The sequence below is a fragment of the Lynx canadensis genome, chromosome B2 (genome assembly GCF_007474595.2).
Source record: "Lynx canadensis isolate LIC74 chromosome B2, mLynCan4.pri.v2, whole genome shotgun sequence".
NCBI classification, from domain to species: domain Eukaryota; kingdom Metazoa; phylum Chordata; class Mammalia; order Carnivora; family Felidae; genus Lynx; species Lynx canadensis.
In genome coordinates, this window is record NC_044307.1 from 68060851 (window position 1) to 68086118 (window position 25268).

At 39.0% G+C, this 25268-nt stretch overlaps 1 protein-coding gene across 2 annotated transcripts in view; it reads right to left on the reverse strand.

Annotated features, from left to right (window-relative positions):
* Nucleotides 1-14300: 14300 nt before the first annotated feature.
* Nucleotides 14301-25268, reverse strand: part of COL12A1 (collagen type XII alpha 1 chain) — a 115858-nt gene continuing 104890 nt past the window's right edge. The window contains exons 60-66 of one of the 2 annotated variants that reach the window (XM_030315852.1): nt 23793-23864; nt 20550-20585; nt 20374-20440; nt 19085-19273; nt 18047-18115; nt 16860-17030; nt 14301-14662 (exon numbers count right to left, since the gene is read on the reverse strand). In XM_030315852.1, coding sequence (XP_030171712.1) covers nt 14487-14662; nt 16860-17030; nt 18047-18115; nt 19085-19273; nt 20374-20440; nt 20550-20585; nt 23793-23864 — 780 coding nt within the window. In that variant the 3' untranslated portion in view covers nt 14301-14486. Of the gene's footprint in view, nt 14663-15778; nt 15846-16859; nt 17031-18046; nt 18116-19084; nt 19274-20373; nt 20441-20549; nt 20586-23792; nt 23865-25268 lie in introns of those variants that run through there. The other variant, XM_030315853.1, reaches the window with a different exon arrangement.

A 25268-nucleotide genomic window follows, 5' to 3' on the forward strand; every position in this document is an offset into this window, starting at 1 on the left:
TAGCCCCAGCCAAGAAGAAAATCTAAAGAGAAGTCTTCCATCTCTATAAAAGAAATCTGGCACCTGTGGTTCCATTTCAGGATACCCCCAGTTTCCAAGAGAGTGAGGGCTGTGGTTTTCAAACTACTTTTTGTCTTTTGTTTTCTGGTTTTTTTGGTTTTGTTGTTTTTTGTTTTTGTTTTTTTGGCTTTCAGATTGAGTTTCCTTCCTGAGATTTCATGAATGTATCATAGGAGCTAAAAGAGAAAGGAATGAAATGAAACAAAAACAATTGAAAGAAAGAGGAAAGAGTAAATACATAAGCAAAAGCACGACCAAGATCTGCTGTTTTGCTGGAGTTTGATAAATGTGGCTGATTGGCAAATTACTTTATGCAAATCTGATGGCAAAAGGCAAAAACCATATACATCCCCAATATAATGTAGGGACTACCAGGTTTGCTTCTTGGATTTCCCAGGGACTGCCACTTGCCTTTACCGACCCCCATGGTGACCTGACTCCTTCCCACTATATGAACCCTTAAACACAATTTTGTTTTCCATGCCTAGTGAGACTTTCTTTTTCCCAGTATTATCAGATTCTTGGTATATCCGTACCCTACCTGTTCATGCATATCTGATTTATCTCCAGATATTTTTAAATCCCACTAATGAATAAATTCTTGTTCTTTACAAGATACAACACGTTAATCAGGTCCTTAAAAAAACTGACTAGCAATAGTCTAGGTTAAAGCAATGTATATAAGCTCATGTTCTTCACCTTTACTTAGTATGAATTTAGTTTACAGGTTTTTAGAGAACAATTTTAATAAACTGAAGAGTATATCATAATGATTAAGGGCATGGGCTCTGACTTAGAGATTCCTGAATTCCAAACCCAAGTTTGTTGTTTACTAGGTCTTTGACCTTGAGTACATTACTTAATCTCTTCAAACATTGTCCACATATCCATTATGCAATAATAGGTTGTATATACCAGTAGATCTGTCATAATGATAATTGCTAAAAATGTTCTTGAGCATTTACTATGTGGCATGAACTGATCTCAGTGTTTTCCACGTATTGACTCACTTAATGCATATCGTATGTTTGGCACCATAGTGACACATGATAAAACACTTAATAAATGTTTGCTATTATTAATCATGTTAATGAATCAACTTAAAGGTGGACTACTCATTAAAAATCAGAAATGAAACAAGAGTCTATCACTTTCGATCACAATAAAGACTACCTGAGCCTTTATAGAATGTAATCTTTCTACATATTATTCGTTTTACAGAATGTTGTAGGAATAAGGAGGTCACATTCTACAAAAAATATTTGAATTAGAACCATGCTTGACAGTGATAAAAGGAAACCCTTCTCTTTTTGGACTTCGCTCAGGCATAACTTTCTTCAAGAAGATTCTCTCCTACTAACCCCCCACTGCGCCTCACCCACCCTGTCAATCTGGTTCAGTTGTTGACATATCTTCTATGACTTTTCTCATATTATCACACTCCATTTTAATAATCTAATAATATTTCACTGAAGAATTAGTATATGAGTGTCTGGTTATTTTCAGTGCACTAGTGACCAAAGATCTAATGAGAAGTGGGCCAGCTTTTTAGGAAGTTTCTCCCTATCCACAAGTTCCAGGAAGAGACTTTGAATTTCACATGGAAATTTCTCAGTGGTTATGGCTGCCTTCCCATAAGAATCAAAACCCCAAGCAAAACCCACATGAAGCTCTTGTGTCCAGGATGTCTGAGTGCCCCTCCCTTGCCCAGCCACATGCCACAATATATCAAAGGGTGTTTTGACTCCTGGTTGATATGTGTTATTATTTTGTATTCAATTATAAAAGAGTGGAATGTTGTCAGCAATTGATGAGATGGCCAAGAGGCATTCATTCTGTCACAATAAATTATTAAACTCTAAATTTGTTGAAGTCACTTTTTGGACATACATTTTATTCCTCTGCAGACCAGAATATTTACACATTGGATATGCTAGAAGTCCGATGAATAATTCAGTCAACAATTCATTAAATAGCCAGCCCAATTTGAGCAAGCTCTCAAAATACTCAAGATAAAGTCACAGTAAACAATTTGACTGCATCCAGTTTGGATAGTAAATGTACTTAAACCCTCGGTACCATTGTCTGAATTGATAGGTCTTATAAGGTATTTCCACTGGTAACAATACCTATCATTTCTTGAACACATGCTTCACTAACATAATGGCATCTAATCCTTACATCAGCTCTGAAGATAGTTACTAGCTTCATTGACAGCCCTTTAAAATCGAGATCGATTTCTACTAAGAAATAGGCCATGACAAAGATAATTATGCTTACTAGCTGATTAACTTGAGGACTGTGGAGGAATTTCCAGTCAGCCCTAATTTAGACATAGTATAATGTTTTTGAGAAAAGCTGCATATTTTTTCTGGTACATTGCCTGTCTTATAACAGCTTGTTGGTATCTCTCGTTATAATGAGTGACAGAACATCCACATGGAAATAATCCCTATATCAAATATGGAAAAAACAATTCTATCCATTTAAGAATGTCCACTAGATTAAGAGTAAACTAGCACATATCAAGTGTTCTTTAATACAACATTACAAGGGAGATATACTCATTTTATAGATTAAAAGAGTAAAGTTCAGAGAAGTTGAGTTACTCTCACAAAGCAGCTAGTAAGTGGCAAAGCCCAGACTCACATCCAGGTCTTCCTGGCTCCAGAACCTTTCTTTTTCCATTACTGCACTGCCAAGCCCCGGGTGAGTTGCTTTCCCTTTATATTATTCTTAAAATGTAACTCTTGGCTCCACAACCTAAGAACACAATGTTATATAAGAAAGACATAATTCCAATACCTTTAAAAATTGTGAAACTCTCCTCATTAACAAATTCTGATAGAGGTTACAAAAAAATTATTCCCAGAGTTTTCCTGTTTCACACACCCATTCCATTTTCCTCCTCCACATTCTTCCATCTGGTTAAGTCAAGGCAGGGAACATTAAATTCCTGTGGTATAAGATCTTTACTAAAACCTTTTACAATAGTTTTCACCAAGATCCCCAAGAAGCACTGAGACATCCAATCACTACATTAAGACCAATTTACTGGAGCTATTGAGTGACTAGAGTAGGGAGAGAGACAACACTTATTTTTAATGACCAGTGCACTAGACATGTTCACATAATTATCTCCTCTCAGTCTATTGCAAAGAGTAAAGAAAATAAGGACTACAAGCTATCAAAATGTAAAAGGAGAAACAGGTGTTAAACCCTCAAATGATGGAATGGAAATTGAAGAGAAAGAAAGTTCAGCTAGAAAGTGAGCTGAACAGCCTTTGCATGAGCTGGAATAACTACTCGGGAAGTCTCTAATACCTTCCCACAAGATCTGTATCTGGCCTGATTTTTAATATGGTCAAAAATATAACAGTAAAAAATATATATATATATATAACAGTAATTGGTAATAGTGTGTTTACAACTCTAGAGATAGGCATGAGGCCCAAGTTTTCAGAACTTTGGAATCAGAGGTAAACTAACTTCTTAAGATAACAGAAAGTACCCATGAAAGGGTGCCTGGGTGGCTCAGTCAGTTGAGCATCCGACTTCAGTTGAGATCATGATCTCATGGTTTGTGAGTTTGAGCCCCATGTAGGGCTCTGTGCTGACAGGGCAAAGCCTAGAGCCTGCTTCAAGTTCTATGGCTCCCTCTCTCTCTGCTCGTCCCCTGCTCGTGCTCTGTCTCTCTCTCTCTCTCTCAAAATTAAATAAACATTTTTTAAAAATTAAAAAGAGAAAAAAGAAAGGAAGCTCCCATGAAGGACCCCTGGGTGTTCAGTCATTAAGTGTCCAACTCTTAATTTCGGCTCAGGTCATGATCTCACAGTTTGTGGTTTCAAGCCCTGCATCAGGCTCCCCGCTTACAGTGCAGAGCCTGCTTGGTTTTCTCTCTCTTTCTGCCCCTCCCCGCCTCTCAAAATAAATTAATAAACTTACAGAAAGAAAGAAAAAAAGAAAGAAAGAAAGAACCCACACTATCGTTCAAACCTGGGTCCGAGAACAAAATTTTCACTCTTAACTACATCATGACTTATAGACAGAATTGTGCCTACATCACCATAGGAAGGACAGCATAGAGTAGGAGACAGGCATAGATTGGAAGCCTCTTGTCTCTTCTAACTGTATGACCCTCAGCAGTAGTTTAATTTTCTGCAACTTTTTCCTCATTTGTAATACTTTCAAGAATGCTTACATGGAGGCATTTAGCATCATGCCAGGCACCAAAGAGCTTACTTGTCTGTTTTATTTCCTGTCTTTAAAACATCCATGGAAAACATTTTATAACTTCATTAGAGGTTCTCTTAAAATCTAGCTTAATATGTCCTTGCATCAATTCCATTTTGCATTCTGTTCTAAAATTAATGTTGCTAATTGAGAAACTAAGAAATGAAAGGTTGAGAAAAACAAAATGCATTTCATAAGAAAATGTGAAGTTAAAAGTACAGGTAGAAAAAAATTGTGTAAATTCTCTTTGTTGGTTGAGATCCACTCAAATAAATTGACCTTTAACATGTTTTAGCAGCATTTGCTTTGAAAGATATGAACAGCAGAAATTTAAATTGATAAATATCTCACACCTGCTTTGACTTGGTAACACTGGGAAATGTTCTGGTTAAAGGTATTTCCCATTTCACCCGCTTGGTTCATCCCATTTAGGGTCGCTTTAGCTACAATCAAAAGCTCCAACGACAGACCACAGTTCTCTCAACAAAACATCAGTTTTATAGCAAACTCAATTGTGTAACCATCCTGTGAAGTGCTGGCTGTTGAGGGAGTGGCTTGGACAAAAGAGTTCTTTTTAACGAAAGAAGATAAAGCATCCTTTCTTCTCTTTGGCATTTCCTGAGTACCTGAGACTTTTTGTATTAGGAACTCAGTAAGACTTCGGAGCAACCTCTATTTCTCATTTTCCAGTTATCAGGCTTGACGAAGAAGAGAACATGAAATGTTTCATGTAACCTAGCCAATTATCTACTCTTCATTGTTCACATGGCCTTGAATTCACAAGTATAGGTGTTAGTTCAAAATATCAGGAGCTTCCCAGCTATAATCTGAAACTGGCACCTATACACAGAGGTCAAGGAGGTACTAAAGAAAGAGGCAGACCACTCCCAAGTGGTAGGTGGCAGATTTAATAGCAAGGGAACTGATTTATGAGGCTTGTCTCAGGCAGCTGCAAGACAGATTGATTTTTGCATGTAGCATATGCTCAGTCCAGTACAATGTGACACACTGCTGGGACCCTGGCCAAGCTATCTAAAATGTTGTCAATGTTGGGCACAGCTGCATGAATGGAGAAAAATACTTGTTGAATTCTCGGTAGTCCACAGTCTTCCGCCATGAGCCATCTGGCTTTTTTACTAGCCATACCAGGCTATTGAAAAGCACCATGGACAGGGAGAGCAATACCCACTTGGTTCAGTCCTTGGATACTTTCTCGCATTTCCTTACATCCCTCAGGCAATTTATATTATTTGACAGTTGCCATTGTTACTGGTTCCCAGGTGACATTTCCCCTCAGCACTTGTATACTATAACTGAGAGATGGCATTCACCTGAACAGGTGTTCAGAGTTGGACCTTGTAAAATATCAATTCCCAATATTTTCTCTGGTATTGAAGAGATTAAAACCTCATATTCTTAGAGAAGAGAATGTCCAAACTGGATAGTCAAAGGGATCTTCCTAATCATAATCATAACCATCGATGGTACTAAGAGGGACAGGAAACTTTTGAAGGTGACCATGTATTAGAGTACATTCAGCTCTAGTATCAATGAGAGCCATCACCTTTTGTTTGTTTCTGGGATATCGGTGAATAGTGACCTCAGCATGAAGCCTCTGATTGCCTCCCACAGCCTTTACCTGCAGGCAATCTTGGCCTCCATCCTGTCCCCAGGGTGTGACTGCATCCCTGAGGCATCTGCTGGAGTTGGTGGGGCATAAGCGATAGTAGGAGCAAGTGGGGCAGGTCTGAACTTTGGTTCAATTTCAAGGCTTTCCTTACATTACATTATTAGGCAATACATTATTAGGTTCTCAATCTATATTTTCATGTGAGATCTTGGCAGCAATGAAGTCAAACCACATTCGCTTCCAGGTTACTTTCACCAGATCCTTTACAACTGATTGAGATAAACTTTTGGCTTTTCAAGTTCCCTCTCTGTCTCTGGTTTTTCCCAGAGCCACACCAATTCCCACGATTTGTCAGTTTCCCCCAGACCAGCAAATGAATGGCTCAATATTATAAACATGTTGTCCCATAACTAGGCTCAGCATAGATACCATTAGCATCTGTACTGGGTACTAGGGACAGACTGGAGTATCATGGCTCTCATTCCTACAGTGAATGTGACCCAATCAGGGCCTTCAAAGACAGGGGCATAGGTGATCTGTCTCACTCCCGACTCCCTAAGAATTTATTGTATCTCCTCTAGAGATCTCCAGGGTCACACGTGCCCAGGGAGGAGGGAAACCCCCTTCATCGGGCTTAGCTTCTCTGCAGATTAGAATAATCCAATCTATAAGGTAGTGAATGCCTTGAACCCCCTAAGCACAGGGGCTGCTGGAGGGCATGGTGTTGTGCTCATTGCTGTGCTCATTGTTGTGCTCATTGTTGTGCTCATCACATGTTGTGCTCATTGCTCATTTTCTTTGTTTCCTGCTGACTCAGAAAAATGCCATTGCCTCCCACCACACTCCCACCGCCCCTCCTCATATCCTATAGCTGCACTATGTCTGGATACTTTCCCTGGCCTTTTGCTGGAATTTGGCAGCTATATCAATAAGCTCAGTGGGAGTATATTCTCTCATCATGAACCTGAACTGGGGGCTGCCCCGCTGGCTGGGATTACTGTTGCTGTTCTTTTGCTTTCTTTTGTATTAGGAGTCAGACGGCATGGGGTGTCCATCCATTTCACTGTCCGTCACCACAACATCCTCCTTTTTGATCTCCTCACTTTCCCAGGGATTCCACCTCTTCGTGTCCCAATCAGGCTTTATCACCAGTGCTCCAACTTTCATCCAGGGCAGCTTGCAACCACCTGGTTTTGAAGAATGACATGCTAAGGTCACCAACCTATTGTCCTGCTCTCTCACCTCATCTGTCAGCCCCAAAGCCAACAGAGTTGTGGACAACCTCACATCCTTCTCTAATCTCAGCTCTTCTTCCACCTTTCTAACTCAAGTTCAGCCTTTAATTGGGCATTGGTGTCCAGGCAAACTGTTCGTAGTAGAGCCCAGCCCTCTGTGGCAGCCATTTGTTTCTCTTCTTTGTTGCAGTGCCCTACGCTCAGTTCCTCAAACAAGTGCACTAGACCAGTCAGCATTTTCAGGGTGTCCCCATATATGTTCATACTGCAGTCCAGTATTTAACATATGGGTCACCCATCCCCACATAGAAGTCAATGGTCAACACAGGATTTCTCTCATGGGTGCCTCTTTCCCAACACCCACTTGTCCTAGCTCACCAATTGTTGGTCCAAAACCTTGGGAGCTTCCCTAGTAAAATCTGAAGACAAGAAAAGAACAACAAAAGAGGCAGATCACTCCAGATTGGTAGGTGGCAATTTTAATAAGCAAGGATACTTATAAGGCTTCTGTTGAGTGCCTTAAGACAAGTAAATATCCACCCACCAGAATCTAAAAAGTACATATAGAGGTCCTAACTGGGTTCAGTCATGTATTCAGTCCAGATGTTCTCAACAACACCTTACTTTCTCAATGTTTCCTCGAAACAGCTCCTAGTGTGGGAATGGTGGATGGAATGAAGAGCCTCCAATTGTCCAGGTCCAGCTCATAGATTAGCTGGTGGTCATGTGTCTTGTCCTCCTCCAACAATAGGATAGTACCATGAAAAGAAGCATAATTATATAATTGCCCAAACTTTCTATCACTGGTGTCTCCTACAGAGGGTAGAAAAAAGAAAACCATTGGCATCCTCCCCTGCTCTGCAACAAAGTGGACATTAGGAAGTTCAATTATGCATGAATTATTCAATCTTCATACAGTATTTTGACATTTCAGATAGAATCTAATATATCAAGAAAATAGTTTACTTCACCTGAAGTTATTCATTCAACAAATATTTATGGAACACCACCTAAATACCAGGACTTTAGTGGCTGCTAGAAACACAAGAGTGAATGAAATAAATATGGTGCCTGCCACAAGCAGTGATCTTGAACTTTGGAAGTGATAAGACAGTATCCCAAAGGAAGTGATTATTTCAGCATCAAGTTAAAGGATTAATAGGATGTGACCAAATGAATATAGCACATTCCAGGAAAGGAAATAGTGCCTGTGAAGGCTCAAAATAATGGAGGGACAGGGCAAGAAGTCCGGTATAGTTCGGGGAAATCAATTGAGATAAGAGAGGTAACATGATGTCAGAAAGTAGGAAGAGCTCAAGTTGTCGGTGGCTTATGAGTATTGATAAGGTTTCTGAACTAGACACCACTAAAAGACTTTAAGAAGTGTAGTGATTTGACCAGATTTGCATTCTTAACAATCATTTTGGCTGCTAAGCTGTAAGGAACATGGATTGGAGGGAGGTAAGAGTGGCTGGAAAGAGACCAGATAGACCACTTCTGGAGAATCCAGACAAGTCAATGGGGCCTAGGAGAGAATGGCAGTGGGGACACAGAGAAGTAAACAGTTGAAAGGCGCTGAGGAGATAGAATCAAAAGGATTTAGTGATTGATGGGACATAGGAGGTGAGGGGAAGAGAAGTCATGTTAATTCTCAGGTTTCTGGGTTGAGCAATTGAGAGAGTATCACTCACAAAGACAAACTTGTAGAAAAACACTGGTGTGGAAAAAAGGGTGAGGGGTTTCATGTTGTTCATTCTGAATTTGAAATGTCTGTAAAATGTCCAACTGGAGATGTACCAAGGTAGTTGTATATATATACCTAAAGGATCAAAAGAAAGGACTGGGCTAGAAATATAGTTTTGGCATAAAAAGTATATCCAAAGCCAAAGACAGAATGTGTAAAAGTTTCCCATTCTGGCTGATCGTATGACTCACCTAAAGAATACATTTAAAATACACATATTTTTGAGTCCCCATCTCCAATATGCTGAATCACTCTGGAATCTGAAGACTTATTTCACGGGGCCAAGGCTACAGAAAAAGAGACCCTTTAAGAGACCATTTATTATAGCCATGACAAGAAATTCCAAGGGTCTAAAACTGAGTAGTAACAATTGAGTAGTAACAGTTGAGTAGTAAGGATGATTCAAATACATATAGGAGTTCAATCAGCTAGTCTTCACTGATTGGATGCAAGAAGTGAAGGAAGGAAGAGTTTAAGGTGATTCTCAAATTTCTGGCCTGAGGAACTTGATGGGGGAGGTGGAGACAAAGGAGGAAATTAGATTTATGGAGAGGTATGTTGAGATTTGGACATTGTGTCAAAGACTAAAGCCTTGAGTTAACCCCTCTAACATAGTAACAGAGTAGCTGATTTTAGTTTGGCACATGGCCGCCCAAAATAAAGGTAACATTTCACACTTATAGCTAGATACAGCTGAGTGACTCAATCCTGGCTAATGGTATGTAATATAAACTTGTTGATATGCTTGCGACTTCCAGGAAGTGTCTTTAAAAGGAGGGGGTGGGGAGTTCTGGGTGGCTCAGTCAGTTAAGCTTCTGACTTTGGCTCATGTCACGATCTCACAGTTCATGGGTTCGAGCCCCACTTTGGGCTCTGTGCTGACAGCTCAGATCATGGAGCCCGCTTCAGAGTCTGTCTGTCTGTCTCTCTCTCAAAGATAAACGAAAAAAAGAAAAAAAAGAGGGGTGGGGGTTCTTTCTCTCCTTCCTCCTTCCTGCAAGGAAATATGGACATAATAACTAGGCCTCTATTAAAAACCTTGGCTCATCAGTTTAACTGAGGCATGGAAACCACACACACACACACACACACACACACAAGCAGCAAGATAGAGCCTGGGTCTTTGACTTCTTAAACATGAGAAATAAAGAAGTTTCTACACATTTAGGCTACTGTTATTTTGTGACTCTCTGTTAGTCACAGCTGAATCTAATCCTAATAAATATCAGAAGTGTTAATTTGGAGGTGTCTGTGGAACTACAAGGAGGGAAATACTGTTAGATGTACTAATATAGAACCAGGTAAGACATCAGCATTGTAGATAGAGTCTATAAGTAACCACACGCTCTGAAAGCAAGTCCATGTGATTTTTCCAATAGCCTTCATCAGGCAGATCTGACAGTGAAAAAGTTAGTATATGTTCATTTAGACAGTCACATTTAAATTCATTTTCCAACCTCAAGTATAAAGTGACTTAGGGATCAGGGGCGCCTGGGTGGCGCAGTCGGTTAAGCGTCCGGCTTCAGCCAGGTCACGATCTTGCGGTCCGTGAGTTCGAGCCCCGCGTCAGGCTCTGGGCTGATGGCTCAGAGCCTGGAGCCTGTTTCCGATTCTGTGTCTCCCTCTCTCTCTGCCCCTCCCCCGTTCATGCTCTGTCTCTCTCTGTCCCAAAAATAAACGCTGAAAAAAAAAATTTTTTAAAAATAAAAAAAAAAAAATAAAGTGACTTAGGGATCAATGTTAATATGTATTTAAAAGCTTGTCTTGGGGCGCCTGGGTGGCGCAGTCGGTTAAGCGTCCGACTTCAGCCAGGTCACGATCTCGCGGTCCGTGAGTTCGAGCCCCGCGTCAGGCTCTGGGCTGATGGCTCAGAGCCTGGAGCCTGTTTCCGATTCTGTGTCTCCCTCTCTCTCTGCCCCTCGCCCGTTCATGCTCTGTCTCTCTCTGTCCCAAAAATAAATAAACGTTGAAAAAAAAATTAAAAAAAAAAATGCACCATTAATTTAAAAAAAAAAAAAAAGCTTGTCTTTGAAAACAAAAATTTATCGCACAGCTGCTTTTTATATAATTGGCTACTCTTTACAAGACACTCAGACCATATAAGGGTAGTATAATCAAAACCCTTTTATTACGAAGAAATTAAAACTAAAACCAAACAAGGACATAACCTAATGTGCCAAATACAGTACAATGTATATGAAAAATAATAAATACTTAGGAATAATTACATTCACCTTATTTGTAAAAAAAAATAAAATAAAATAAATGACAGGGCACCTGGGTGGCTCAGCTAGTTTAGTGTCTGACTCTTTTTTGTTTGTTTGAATATCTATTTATTTTTGAGAGAGAGACTGAGGATGAGCAGGGGAGGGACAGAAAGAGAGGAAGACACAGAATCTGAAGCAGGCTCCAGGCTCCAAGCTGTCTGCACAGAGCCTGACCCAGCACAGAGCCTGACCCAGCACAGAGCCTGACCCGGGGCTCAAACTCACGACCTGTGAGATCATGACCTGAGCCAAAGTCGGATGCTTAACCGACTGAGCCACCCAGGCGCCCTGAGTTCCTGACTCTTGATTTAGGCTTAGGTGATGATCTCACAGTAGTGAGATGGATCCCCATATTGGGCTCCACCCTGGGCATTGAGCCTGCTTAAGATTCTCTCCCTCCCTCTGCCTCTCCCTCAAGCACATGCTCTTTCTCTCTCTCAAAGAAAAAAATAAACGTAAGCGTAAGCAACTGCCTAGGTAGCATAATTCTTTACAAACTCAAAACAGACGCTCACAAATCCGAGAAAATATACATGCTGCCACCTGTTAAACTTACTAAAAACAATGTTAATCGCTTGTACAAAGTATTCGAATAAAAATAATCAGAAATTATTATCTATTTATGTGCTATTTTTAAAATTTTGAACAATTTCCCACTGTAGACCTCATTAGAAGCTATAATCCCTTCCCACTTTTCACGTGAGTTTCTTAAAAACAAGAGTCATAGCTTCACATATAAATTATAGAAAATGAAAAAAATAAATTTTAGAAAATGAATTTTTTTAATGTTTATTTGGGAGACAGAGAGAGAGAGAGAGAGAGAGAGAAACACAGTGCAAGCAAGGGAGGGAGGGCAGAGAGGCAGGGAGACAGAGAATCTGAAACAGGCCCCAGGCTCTGAGCTGTCAGCAGAACCCTATGTGGGGCTGGATCTCACAAACAGTGAGATCATGACCTGAGCCAAAGTCGGACGCTTAACTGAGTGAGCCACCCAGGCGTCCCCAGAAGATGAATTTCTTATAACACTTTAAAATTTAAAGAGGTAGAATAAGTGTTTCAGGATGTTCTGTGTTTCCCCCAAAGAAAGACTAAATAAATAAACTAGCACTCATGTGTTGGATTTTGTGGGGTTTTACCATTAGTTTTAAAACCCAGTCTACCTCTGGCATCTTCTCCCTATCGCTTGTCAGTATGCACTCAATCAGATATTAGAAAAATAATTTGAACATAAGATTGACCAAACTTGAGGAGAAATATACTATGAAAATAAAAATCAATACATACATCTCAGCTAGATATTAATTTGGTGCTTTTGCCCTGGTTAGAACTGCCTCGGCCCCTCAGCCCCTCTCCCAGCACAGACTAAAAAGGTAGTTAAATCAGTGCAGAGCCAACATCAAGAATCACACCCACATCTAGCCAGTGAGAAAAGATGGAATTCCTTTGTGCCTCAAATTCATGTGGTATTGGGACTCAGCTGAGTCCCAAGGTACTGAGCCTGTCTTCAATCTCCTGATACAGAGGCTCTTCATTAAGGAGCATCAGAAACCCAAATGAATCAAAAAATTAATCAAAATAAATTTGTAGGACTGGAAGGTTCGGAAGCTCCTGCTAAAGAGTAAGCGTTTCCAGGAGGGGAGGGAGAGAATCTGGTAATAAAACTAGCTTAAGAACCACAAGACCTAGAGTCTTAGTCTTATTCTGTTACTAATTAGCTGAGTCTGTTTCCTTCTACATAAAGTGAAGAGAATTAAACTGGATGATCTCAGTGGTCTCTTCTAACATTAAAAATGTAGGTACAGGGCATTACCGGCCAATGACATGGCTTGAAACCTCTTGAATGCAATACTTTCATTTATTGTCGTTTCTTTCTAATATTGGTCCCCAGGAAGTGTTTAACTCAGATGTTTGGCTCCGCAGAAAATTTTATTACTACCTCTCTCTTTCAATTGATGTTGGTTCTTTCAAACCTACATTTACATTGTTTTCTTTGCGATTTAGAATGATGTTACTGAATTCGTAAAAGTGCAAAAGGAAATTTTTACATTTAGGAAATTTTAAAAACTAAATGCAAAAATTTCCATTAAGGGATTTTCCTTTTTGCATTAAACATGTTATTGGGTAAAATATGGTATAGGAAAGTGATTAAATCAGAATCATGTGGGTTGTTAAAGATTATTTGGTTGTTTGGGGTCTCCTAGGATACCTAGTTGTTTTTCCACCAACCCACACATCCTCTACATTCCTAATAAAGCCTTTGGAATCTGCTGAGCTTTTTAAGGCTCTCAACATTCTCTATGACTTCACCATATCATTAAAAATCTAAAGTTATTTAGCATAATTTAATAGTATTAGCAAGATGTGTGTCCGTATCCAAGGATATAAACTTGTTTGTTGTGACAACCGCCTAAACACTCCAAATGGCCACTCAAAGAAAAAAACATACCAGGTCAAATTTTCAGTAGTTTTATTGAAAAATGCCTCTTTTGTTTCAGAAATAAATAATATAAGGCAGTGAAATTCACAATCTGCAGTTAAAATATAAAAGCAGCAATTCTATGTTCATAGTCTTGCAAACATTTTCCAACTGCTTTTGATAACTAAGAAACATTATGTTCTGAAAAAAAAAGTTCATACTAAATATACAACACAAACATGCAATTCCGTCTCGGCAGAATAATCTGCAATTTGGCATAAATGTTAGTGTGTCTAAAACAAGGAGGTTTAAGGCAATATGGAACTGTATCCAGTTGATACAATAATTTCAGCTACATGGCTTAAGGTTTGTGGTTGTTAAAGGAGATGTATAAGAGCATCCTATGCCCTAATGTAGAACAGAAGAGAGAAGAGGAAGATAAATAATTGCAATGGAGTTGTTTTTTCCCTCCGTTTTGGTTTGAGGAGGGGAATTACTTGAATCGTGGTGTAATTGAATTGCAAAAAAAAGTTTTGTAAAAGATGAACTGCCTTCTCGAAATATACAGTAGTCCTGGGGTTCCAGGACTTACTGCTTAACCTAAGAGTTTCACTGAGGCTGCCCTTTGTGCTAACTAAAGGCGCAAGGCACGTTCTCTCCTTGCACCTTTGGGGCAATTTTGCAAGCATTTCAAGGGCAAAGGCAAAAATGTCTACAAGACTGCGTGCAGCGAGCTAGGTTTCCTGCAGAAACAAGGTTCTCTACAATCAGAAAGCGTACTCTTGGATGAAGCAACGCCGGAAGACACATCGCAGATAAGACGTACACCTCTCTGTCTGACCTGTAAATGAAAATCCCAACACCTCCCCCCAGCGTGGCTGCGCTGCGCGCGGTTTCAGGTTCACTGCCCAGGGCCGCGGGGCAGGGCGCGCCGCCAGCGCGCGTGGGGAGGATCCTCGTCGCCAGGCTCGTCGGCGCCGTAGTCCTCGTACTCGTCCGCCGTCCGCTCGGGCTCCACCGGCACGATGAAGGGCTCCCGCTCGGGCAGGTAGGCCCCGCCCTCGGGCACGTACGGCTCTGTCCGATTCAACATTACAGTTATGGCATGATTTGGAAGGCACACACACAGCAAAAGCTAAATCATCACCCGAGGTGATGGCAATCCAGTCTTATCTCATAGCTATAAATAGAGAAGTTACAATGTCCTGATTACGTCCATTTGCTGAGAGAATTTGCTGATGATCAAATAATGAAATGGCACTTTTTTTTTAACCTTCAAGGATCCAGCGGTAAATACAATCATTGCACAAATACCTGGGAAGGGTCAGAGGCTGGGCCAAATAACTGTAAACGCAGAAACCTAGGTAGGATTTTCGCAACTGTGCAGGAGTTCAAACTCCTCAATTCAAAGAACAATTTGGAAAGATGAGGAGATAAGGGAAGGTTTTATTGGCTCCTAGAACCTGAACGCTGGAGGTGAGAATCAACTATCACCAGGTAATATACAGTACATGACATTTTCTGTGGCTGTCTCTCCCACAGACTGAGTTACAGTCGGTGGGTGAGGAACACCAGTGACGACAGTTAAACAGGAAGAAGAAAAAGTGGCTACAAAACTTTGGTTTGAAAATTGCAATTACAAGACCCAAATGAGAGTACATGTACAAAAAATAATAATAGTAAGACACATGCCCTGAATCAGACACATCGCTAACAAGCAAGAGATGAGGAGATTCCATTCGGTGTTATTCCGGCATAGAGCAAGCAGCAGGCTTGGATGCAGAAGCTTATTGTAGAATTGTTAAGTGATTTTAGTGGACAGGATCACATACAAATCATTTACAAGCCACAATTAGTTTATTATTTACATAAGACATTTCCCTTTAACCAGGTTAATCGTTTTTCTCCAAATGGCATAATCTCCGCTGGTTAGTAGTTTTATTATGCGCCTCTTTCACAACTGAGGCTCCTCATGGTTGTGTGTTTGAACTTTTTTTTTTAATAATACTTTTCTATATTATTACTGAAATGCATCAGGCTTATAAACTAACACCACTGCTTTTGTCTCATTCAAGTTAGTATAAAGAGTCTCCACCCTCCTTTATGATGTCCACCCGGTTCTTTAACCATATATCTGTGGTGAAATTTCCATACAGACTCATTTCCTAATAAGCACGTGCGCAAACATCTCAGAAACAGGATTTTCATGTATTCAAACTGTAAGCAGCACTGGCGACTTAGAAAATTTGTTAGCCGGAACCTGAAACAGGTCAAAGATGATAGTTTTTAAAAGTTGAATTACTATGCAAAAAATATATATACACATCCATCTAAGTATGTAATGGTTAAAAAATATATATATATATCCATATATTTCCAGTTATTCACACATACCATAAGGCAGAGGTAATTAAAATTTATTTTATAAGGAATTAAATTATAATTTTGTGAATGAGCTGCATGAGAAATTTATATTAAAATTACTACTTTTGGTCATATATAAGTATGCACATAAATATATAGATATATAGATATTTAGATATCAACTACTCATGCACTATTTGCTAGTAGCCAACCATATCAAACAGCAGTATCATTTTTAAAACTTGCAAGATGCTTGAGGGTGCGCTGATGAAAAGGTCACCTCTGACCACAGCATGAGTTTCTTATTCCCAGATCAGCATATCTCCCTTGTCTCCACACTCCCCAAAATCAGGCGTAAGACACCTGGCCTCTGTAATTGTCAGACACTAGATATGCACTACCAACTCTTTAAAAGAAAAAAATTAAGTCCCAGATTTTAGGAACATTAATTCTATGGACAGGATGAGACAGTGTATTATTTTCAGTTGTCTGCACCATGTCAGCAAAAAGTCTGCCTCAACATCAGATTCCCAAAACAATTTTTTAGTATGTATTCTTGATATTCTATAATTATATTCACAAATCTCTCTTCCCAATCTTTAGGTTTAAAAAAAAAAGTCATGTTATAGCATTCTTTGAACTCCCAGAAGAAATAAGGAGAGATTTATGATGTGATTGGGCAAATGTAGAAATATAGGAAGGAAGAGCAAATAACCATTTGACCCCTAACAGTGAAGTCATGTTTTATGCTTTGAGAGAGAACATTACTGCATAATCAAAACACACAACTGAAAGAGTTTATATCTTCAAAAAATCCTCAAATCAACCTTCCTTCAATCCTAGGGAACTTCATTTCCATAAAGGTTCTAAATTCAGGTGAATTTGGGTTCCTACAATGGCAACAACATACCTGGATAGCCTTGCCCATTGTATGGGATGCTGGCACACTGGGATGAATCACAGTATCCAGGAGGACCTGGGGGGCCTCGGATACCTGAGTTTCCAGGACGACCTGGGGGGCCAGGAGGACCTCTTGAACCTGTGGACCCTGGTGGACCCGTTCTGGATTCTCCTTGTGGACCTAGTATGGGGTTAAAACAGAGATTTCCCCTCTTGTCAAATACATCTCCTGAGGCAGTCCACAATTCTTCCACACCACCACTGCCTCAAGACGACATGATGCACTAGTATATGGTAAGAAAATATTTCCTTAAGAAATCACCAGTATGAACCAAAGTGTGAAACTTTCTTACCAGTGATCCATCAAGAATTAGTGACAGAAACACAACTACTTTAACGATTGTATCCAAAGAAAACTGACTTACCAAGAATTAAGCCAAACTAAAGATCCCAGTGAGTTCCCTGGATGGTTCCCACTCTTACAGAGATAAAACTATCTGAAGGAAATGGTTATATTAGCCGTGTTAGACTGGCAGGAGAACATGGGAGTGCCTGCCCCACACCTCCAGACTATGTAAAGTAATGTTATTTCTGGATCAAGTTATACGTATTTATGGTTAACACAAATGTAAAGATTTAACCACTAGGGCTGACCTTGGTTACAGGGTCTCATGGACCTTATAATGAAGAAAAACAAGAAGTCATTTTCAATCTAGTAAATGAAATGCATAAAACAACTGGACAACTATTCTTTCTTTCTAAAACATCAATAAAGAAACTGTGAATGAAATCTTGCAATGTGTCAGGATTTTTAGTGAGAATATATTTTCTCAGCCGCTAGCAACATCTTGAAGAATACTAGAAGAAACAGGAAATAACACCATCCTTAAAGGCTATGTGGCCAAACAAAACAAATGGGAATTCCATAAAAAAGAAAACAGTAACCCTCTGTGTCATTAAAACCCATACCCTCATATATTAAAGTTACAGTGAGTGCTTAATAGAACACATTCAAACATTTTTTTTGAACAAAGAGAACATAAAAATGAGCAGGTTTATACAGGTTGAACTTCTTGCTAAAATATATTCACAATGACAGGCCTGCCTGAAGCTAACAGGATGAGATTGTGAATCTCTTAGGGTTGTATACTCTCAGTATTTATGCTGTTTACTTATTTGATTTACTACCAAACGTACCTGGGGGGCCAGGCAGCCCTCGAGGTCCCGGAGATCCAATACCCCTTTCACCCTTCTCTCCCGGCAAACCTGAGGGAGGACAGAAAGAGAACAGGGAGAAAATTATCTGGAAACATGTAGTTTTCATCTTAACTGATAATACTTAATTCAAGTAATTCACTTCTTTTAGTGAAAGCAGAAACTAATTTTTCACAGAAGTTCACTCTTTAAGCCAAATTCTTTCTAGACATTTGGGTAATTCCAGATTCATGGCCAAGAAACAAATCTGGCTACAAGTCAGGGGGAAAATTATTTGAAGAAAACAAACATGTCTATTATATTTTTTTTAGAAATAGTAATTAAGAACAGGAATCTTGACTACATAGTTACAACTCATTCAGACACATCTTAAAGGTAGCTCTTTAATAGCTCTATTGCATAGCATCCAAACCGTTAGAATTATAGAAGTATCTAAATTTTCCCCAGAATATTAACTGCTGCTTTGACAAAAGGGAACACCCAGCATCCCGAAACATCTGGAATTAAATAATTCTATTTTTCTTCTTTTCCTTCAATGACACTTATCTACCATGAAATTAAAGCCAAACAAACACGTAAGACCAGTGCCAAGCCCTGAACAAAGGAACTAAAAGAATTTGGATCTAAAACTGTAAGGCTGCTTAAGTACATTCTAAGTACATTCAATGTACATTAAGCACATTGCTAGTCACAATAATTAATAATATTTTAGTGTCTGAGTGAGTTTGCCAAAATACAGTTTTTGCCATCAACAATAACAACAAACAATCAGAACATAGCATTATCTTTACTGAGATCTCCTGACAAAATCTTCCCATGTTCTAAGATACGGATCTCTATGGCCTGCGGCTGCCTAAAGAAAATAACGGGTTCATGGACACAGTTTTTCTGGGGCTGTCTAGACAAGAATAATGAAAGCAGTTTGCCAGGTTCAGCCTTCCACGTGCTTTTCAACCTGACCCAGATCCCCCACTTGCAAATTCCTTTCTTTAGCCCTGCACAGCGGCCAGAGATGCCCACCTCGTTCACCCGGGGGCCCCTGCATCCCTGGTGTGCCAGGGAAGCCTGGTCGCCCCCCAGGTCCCGGTTCTCCTCTGGCTCCCGCACTGCCAGGAGGGCCTGGGGGACCCGGTGGGCCTGGTTGGTTGCGATTGGAGTGATAATCATTTGGAATCTGATTCAGCATCTGATTGAATCTGCTCATCTGACCTACAAACAGAAATAAGACTTGTTAGTAAGAAACCCAGTAGGGAAGGGATGAGATGGTGAAACTCTTCTCTTAGTGTCTAGTGAAATCCATCTCTATTCCTCCCCCTCCAGGACACATTCTAATTAGAAGCCTAAAAATAAAATAAAACACTCCAGTCATCTAGGACAAAATGATTCCTGATAAACATGTGTCTCCACAAAAATACTGACCAGTAAGCCACAGCATTACTATAAACATAAAAGAACTGTAAAAGTTTGATATGGCTCTGATATAAAGCCCTGTGGTTTGCCAGATGATGTCATTCAAAAGAGAACCTTTCTTGAATTAAGCAATTTTTTGTGTGCATGTACCTAGAATGATAATCAGGCTTTAGTGTAAATTGAATCGTGTATAGGATACATTGAAAAATACAGATCTCTGGGCCTCATCTCCAAAGACAATAAGTCACTATGTTTAGGGTGTGGCCCAGGAACACTCATTGTTAACGAGCAATATAGGTGATTTATGCAAGTTTCCCTCAGGATCACACTTCAAGAAACACTGTTAAGACTTCTGAAATAGGAAACCCTGAGTTTAAAGCCATGCTGTTTGTAGGCACTGAGCTTTATTACTTAATAGGCTTCATAAAATAAGAAGAAAGAGTCTGTGAAAAATAAGGAGGCAATAAAAAGGTCACCACCAATATGTACTTTCTATGATCAAATTAATCTTGATGGGCCCCTTCCTTAAAGTCATAGAATAATTTAAAGTTTATAACTTTAAAAATCCAGTGTTTGCTGCTACTACATGTATCCTGGTGAAGATCAGTAAAAATCCTAACGAGGAAATTGAAAAGCCCTTTCAAAATATGATTCTGTATCAGATTAAGTATAGGATAACAGGCTATTATTTTACTTTGGGTTCTTGTTTTATCTTAATGACAGTCATTAACATATGACTAGTTTTATCCGACCAGATACAAAACCAAGAATGTATAAAAATAAGAGATCATCACAATGAAATAGGAACATATATCTTAGAAACTTTGTGACTCAAACTCTGCATTTTCCTGCAACAAATTTAAAAAGCATTCATACATTAAAAATAAAAGAAATTTTACCACTTATCAATTGTTCACAGACTTGTCTTGCAACTGCTCGCATCATGTTCTGGGAAGCAATGTCTCCCTTGTTGATCAAATCAATGAGAATCATTAGCATATTATTTCTATAGTTTCAGACTTCAATGTTTAACACACAAAATAAAAAAGTAAATCAGATTTTAAGAAATACATACTCTATCGCCCTTCTCTCCTTTCAATCCAGATGGACCCTGAAATACAGGAATTTCGTAGATTAGAAACTGACAAACATGATCTAAAATGATTCACGAACAGACATGATGATGAAAGAGAGCAAGGTCTGCTTTCTAACAGATTAGCAAAATGACACTTCATATTTATATCCATCTTACTTGCATTTTGCTTGTCTGTAAAAAGGAATCTTTCTGTCCTTGTCTCTCACAGAAGCACGTATCCTCCAAATTAGTGCTGAGATGTGAATTTTATGATTACGCATTTAGAAATTATGTAGTCTGCATGCATTTATGATGCCATTCGCAATATAAGCCTGGAACTAAAATAGAGATGAAAAATTGCCCTTGGTACCATTATTCTTTCCTTTACATCACCATGGCTGGGTAGCTCAGATTGTTTCTGTAGATTGTCCATGAGGTTAATCTTGGTTCAGTTCTAGTAAGAACCAGTGGGAATTGAGTCAATTTCCTAACTAAATATATATCTCTAACTTCTTGCAATTATTTTGTGTGTGTGTGTGCACTGAGTATAAAAGGAACCATGTGTCTCTCTTACTAAAGTGGTCCCACATCTAAACGCAGCCACAGAAATTTGTCCCTACTCTGTCAAGCCTCTCACTGGCCATGAGAGGATCTTGAAAAAAGTTTTCTATAGTGTCAGAAGGTTTTATTTTTCCATAATGTGTTTCTAGGCTGCCAATTGCTATCATGAAAGGAACATCTAAACCATTGACAAACCCACTGCTCACGTAATGTCCCAAACCGAACCACCTCTTACAGTCCCTAAGAATTTTGCCTAAAGAACTCCAATATCTTCCTCACTGCTCTTCCTGTTTTTCCATTCTTCCTCTCTAGAGTCTATTTTCCACACAGAAGCCAGAGTGATATCTTTAAAAGGAAAATAAGATTAGGTCACTCTTTTAGCTCTAAGCGCCCATCATACTTAGCATGAAATAAGAATTACATGTCATGGGCTAGATGGTCCACACAATCACCTTGTCCAGCTCTCTGGTCTTGCCTGCTACTCTTCTTCCCCTCAACTCCCTTCAGTTCAGGTACACAGGCCTCTCTGTGGTTCCTTTCATATTGCCAGACTCATTCTTCAATCATTCTTCACTTGAGGCTTTTGTTCATACCTGGATCTTCTTCCCACAGATTTTCAAACAGCTCTCCCTCCATCCACTCCAGTGTCACCTCCTACGACAGGCTCCCTGACAACTATATCTAAAATAGCCACCTTCTCACTATCACAATTACTCCCTTGGCCCTCACTCTGCTTCTTTTTCTTCACATCACTCAACACTGCTAGAAACTATATTGTTTACGTACACGTTTTGGTCTATATCCCCCACTAGAATCCCCATGAGGGCCAGGACTTTGTCTTGTTTACTGTTGTATCCCCAGACCCCAGAACACAAGAACATGTACTAGCACATTTAGTCACTAAACAAAAAGGTTTTGAGTCAATGATAAAAAATATTCCACAAGAAGTTCCTTGAAACATCCGCCCTACAACATCATGTGTTACAAGTTAGCGAGAAGATACCAACTGCTTACAAGAGCTAATGATATAAGCCAACAGCCAAGCTCTCTGCTAAGACCTTTCTATACTCATCTGCTAGTTTTAGTTTTAGAAATTAAAGGTAAGTTAGAAAAGAGAAGAAAAGGAGGAACAATTTTCTACTTTAGAAGGATGAGGAAAATAAAGGGGAAAAAGAAGGTAGGGAAGGTCCAAAAAATGTTACCAAATGATAAGAAGAAACTGGAGTTTGGTTCTCCCTTTGCCAAAATTCTAGACTCTTACAGAAACGCTACTGTTACTTAGTTTGGAGCCTTCTGTAAATTGCAAGGAATTTCTGTGTTGTTTTGTTTAACATTTACTGCTACTTTAAGATTGTTCCTGGTGTGTGTGTGTTTTTTTTAATTTACTGCCACTGTGAGATTGTTCTAGTATATATGATTTGTAGAAATCATCTTTATTGCCAGTATCTAGAGATCAAATTTCAAGTAAAGGAAGCAGAAATTTCTTTTAGGTTTCTAGTTCCAGCCATCAATTACATCTGGTATATTCTTATGTAAGACTCCATTTCAGTAATACTCAAATGAAATAGAATTGTGAATGGGTAGAAAAGTTCCATGTGCTTTTAACTGCTCTTGTGAAGTTCCTGCTATGATTCACTGAGGAAAAGAGAGTAATAAATTCATGTGCTAGGGTATACACAGATTGTAAAATATATCAGGGGTCCTTTCATCTTAATGCTGCTTGCTTAATTTTATGTAAACGTAGAAGGCAGGCCATGTCACATAAAGATTCTACCCTAAGTTTCTTTGACATTAGACAGTTTTTAAACTTGGGTTTATATAATTCGGACAATACTTAAAAAAAGAGTTCCGTCCCGAGAACAGCCCTGATAGATTAGTGTCATTGCTAACAGTTAGACTTACTTATCTTGGAGATAAATTTTTATGTTTTAAAATTCATTTCAGACAAATAAACTGCTTAAAATAAATTCACACTTCACACATACAAATAAGAAAAAGGTTGTAAAGAAGAATATGATGCTCAATGGTCATTATGAATACTTTTGGATTGGCAATTTTAGAACTTCAAATTCAGTTTTGGAGGTACCAACGTGGAAATGCCAGATATGCATAATGCCATTATTTTAACCAGGCCATCTGACCAAAAGGAAGTTAAACTGTATGTGAATTGCAACAGGACAGTATAAAAAAGTAAAATAGCGGATCAGAGAAATCCTTTTAATCCTAGGACTACCGTCTAGCAGCCTTGATGAAAGAGAAATGACTAAATGCATGGCTGGCTGACACTCACCAAGGGTTAACATCTATAAACTACGAATGAAGGCACCACGCACCATCATGTATTTTTTCTATCTTAAGCAGCATACCGCTCCTAAATAAAAGAATCGTTCTGCTGACCCAGCTTTGAGTGTTTATACAGTGCAGAAATATGTGTCTTGGCTCAAAATCCCATTCTCCTTTTAAAGAAACCCTATGACCACAATTTTCATCCCAGAATATTATAACTCAGAGAGAGAAACTTTAGAACTGGTACCAAGTTAAATCCATGGGTTTCGCATAGTTTCAACAAATGCTTCAAACACATTACAGCAGAGATAACATAAATACGCCAAAGCCTTGGCAACATCCTCATTATTTATGGCCGCAGAGAAATGACTCCAGACATGCAATCTGTCCACTTACTGGTCTGCCATGGTCTCCAGGTTTTCCTGGTTTCCCACTAGGTCCTGTGACTCCTGGAGAGCCTGGGCTTCCCTGAAATACACAGGCCGAGAAAGGGAATGATGCGATGAAAGAAAAAGCCCATCTAAAGTAAACTAACAAATGTGGCCAGCTCTAAAAGCCTGTAACAGAAACAGCATACAATAGAGAGAGTAAAACCAAATTTTAAGATAGCACGAAAGAAAAAATTTTGAAAATTCTCAATATTTATGGTGTGTATAGTTCTAAAATATATTTTAAGACCACTTGAAAAATATATAGATACATATAATCAGTTTCACAATTCATAGACTGTGATTCTCATAAATTGGTTACAAAATGAATTTGCAGAAAGCAATCCCTATTTTTTTAGTTCATTTCTATTACAAAACCGGAAAGCCCCTCAAAAGACAGTAGTGAAAACTTTGGTTGGGGAAGAAATTAAGAAAGTAGCTGTTTCTATGCTAAATCAGGTACCACTGTGGCACAGTCTTCCCTTGTTCCTGGGAGTCTTGGTCTCAGCCTAGAAATCCACTATTTCGTTGGTGCCTTCTCTAAACTTCCACTTTTTTCTATCATCTCAGCACCCTTCACCTCCTCCAAACCATAGCTCTTAACACAGTTTCAAAAATCTTAGCCATATTTTAGTAGAATATATATAATATCTACTAACCAATACTTTATGTTCTAAAGCCTAAAATTTCCTTAAAATTGATCATCAAATTCTGTAAAACAAATAATCCTTTACTTCATCAATTATGCAAATATTAAGCTCTGTAGTAAATATTTAAAATGCAAGTTTACTATACATTTAAACTCTCCTTTACCTGAGAACATATATAATGTTGAATGTTCATTAAACATCAATAATTAACATTTTTTAACATATGCCCTCATGTCTTCATATCCTGACATAAGACATGAAGATCATCCATCACTTCAGACAAGTTAATTATGATGTCACCTGGATGCAGGCATCTAGATGCCACTCTCAAAATCACTGGCTTTGGTGTTTTCCCCAAAAGATCTTAATTAGAATATCTAGGGTAAATTTACTTCCTTAGAATGACTGATAGTGTTCAATAATAAATGCCCTTAAAACTGAAATGTCACACACCACAGCTTATCAAAGTTTTAGAATAGTAAGTAACCAGTAAGGTCTTAAAACCCCACCACTCGATGTGGGGCTGGAAGGAACTGGGGCACTAGCCAACTAGTGGTCAAGTCACTTAGGAGTATTTTTCTATTCTTCAAATGTAACTTGATTAAACAGACTCTATATTTTAACACATCTGTTTTCTCCAGCCCATTTTGATTTAGGAAAATAAAACAAACAGCTCCCTTGACAGTGCACCCCATAGTACAGATAGAATGTGCCTCAAAAGCCAGGTTACTGGGCTTTTCCCTAGCAAATGGGGGTAGGGATTTTGGGGTGGGGAGACAACAATGTAACCCATT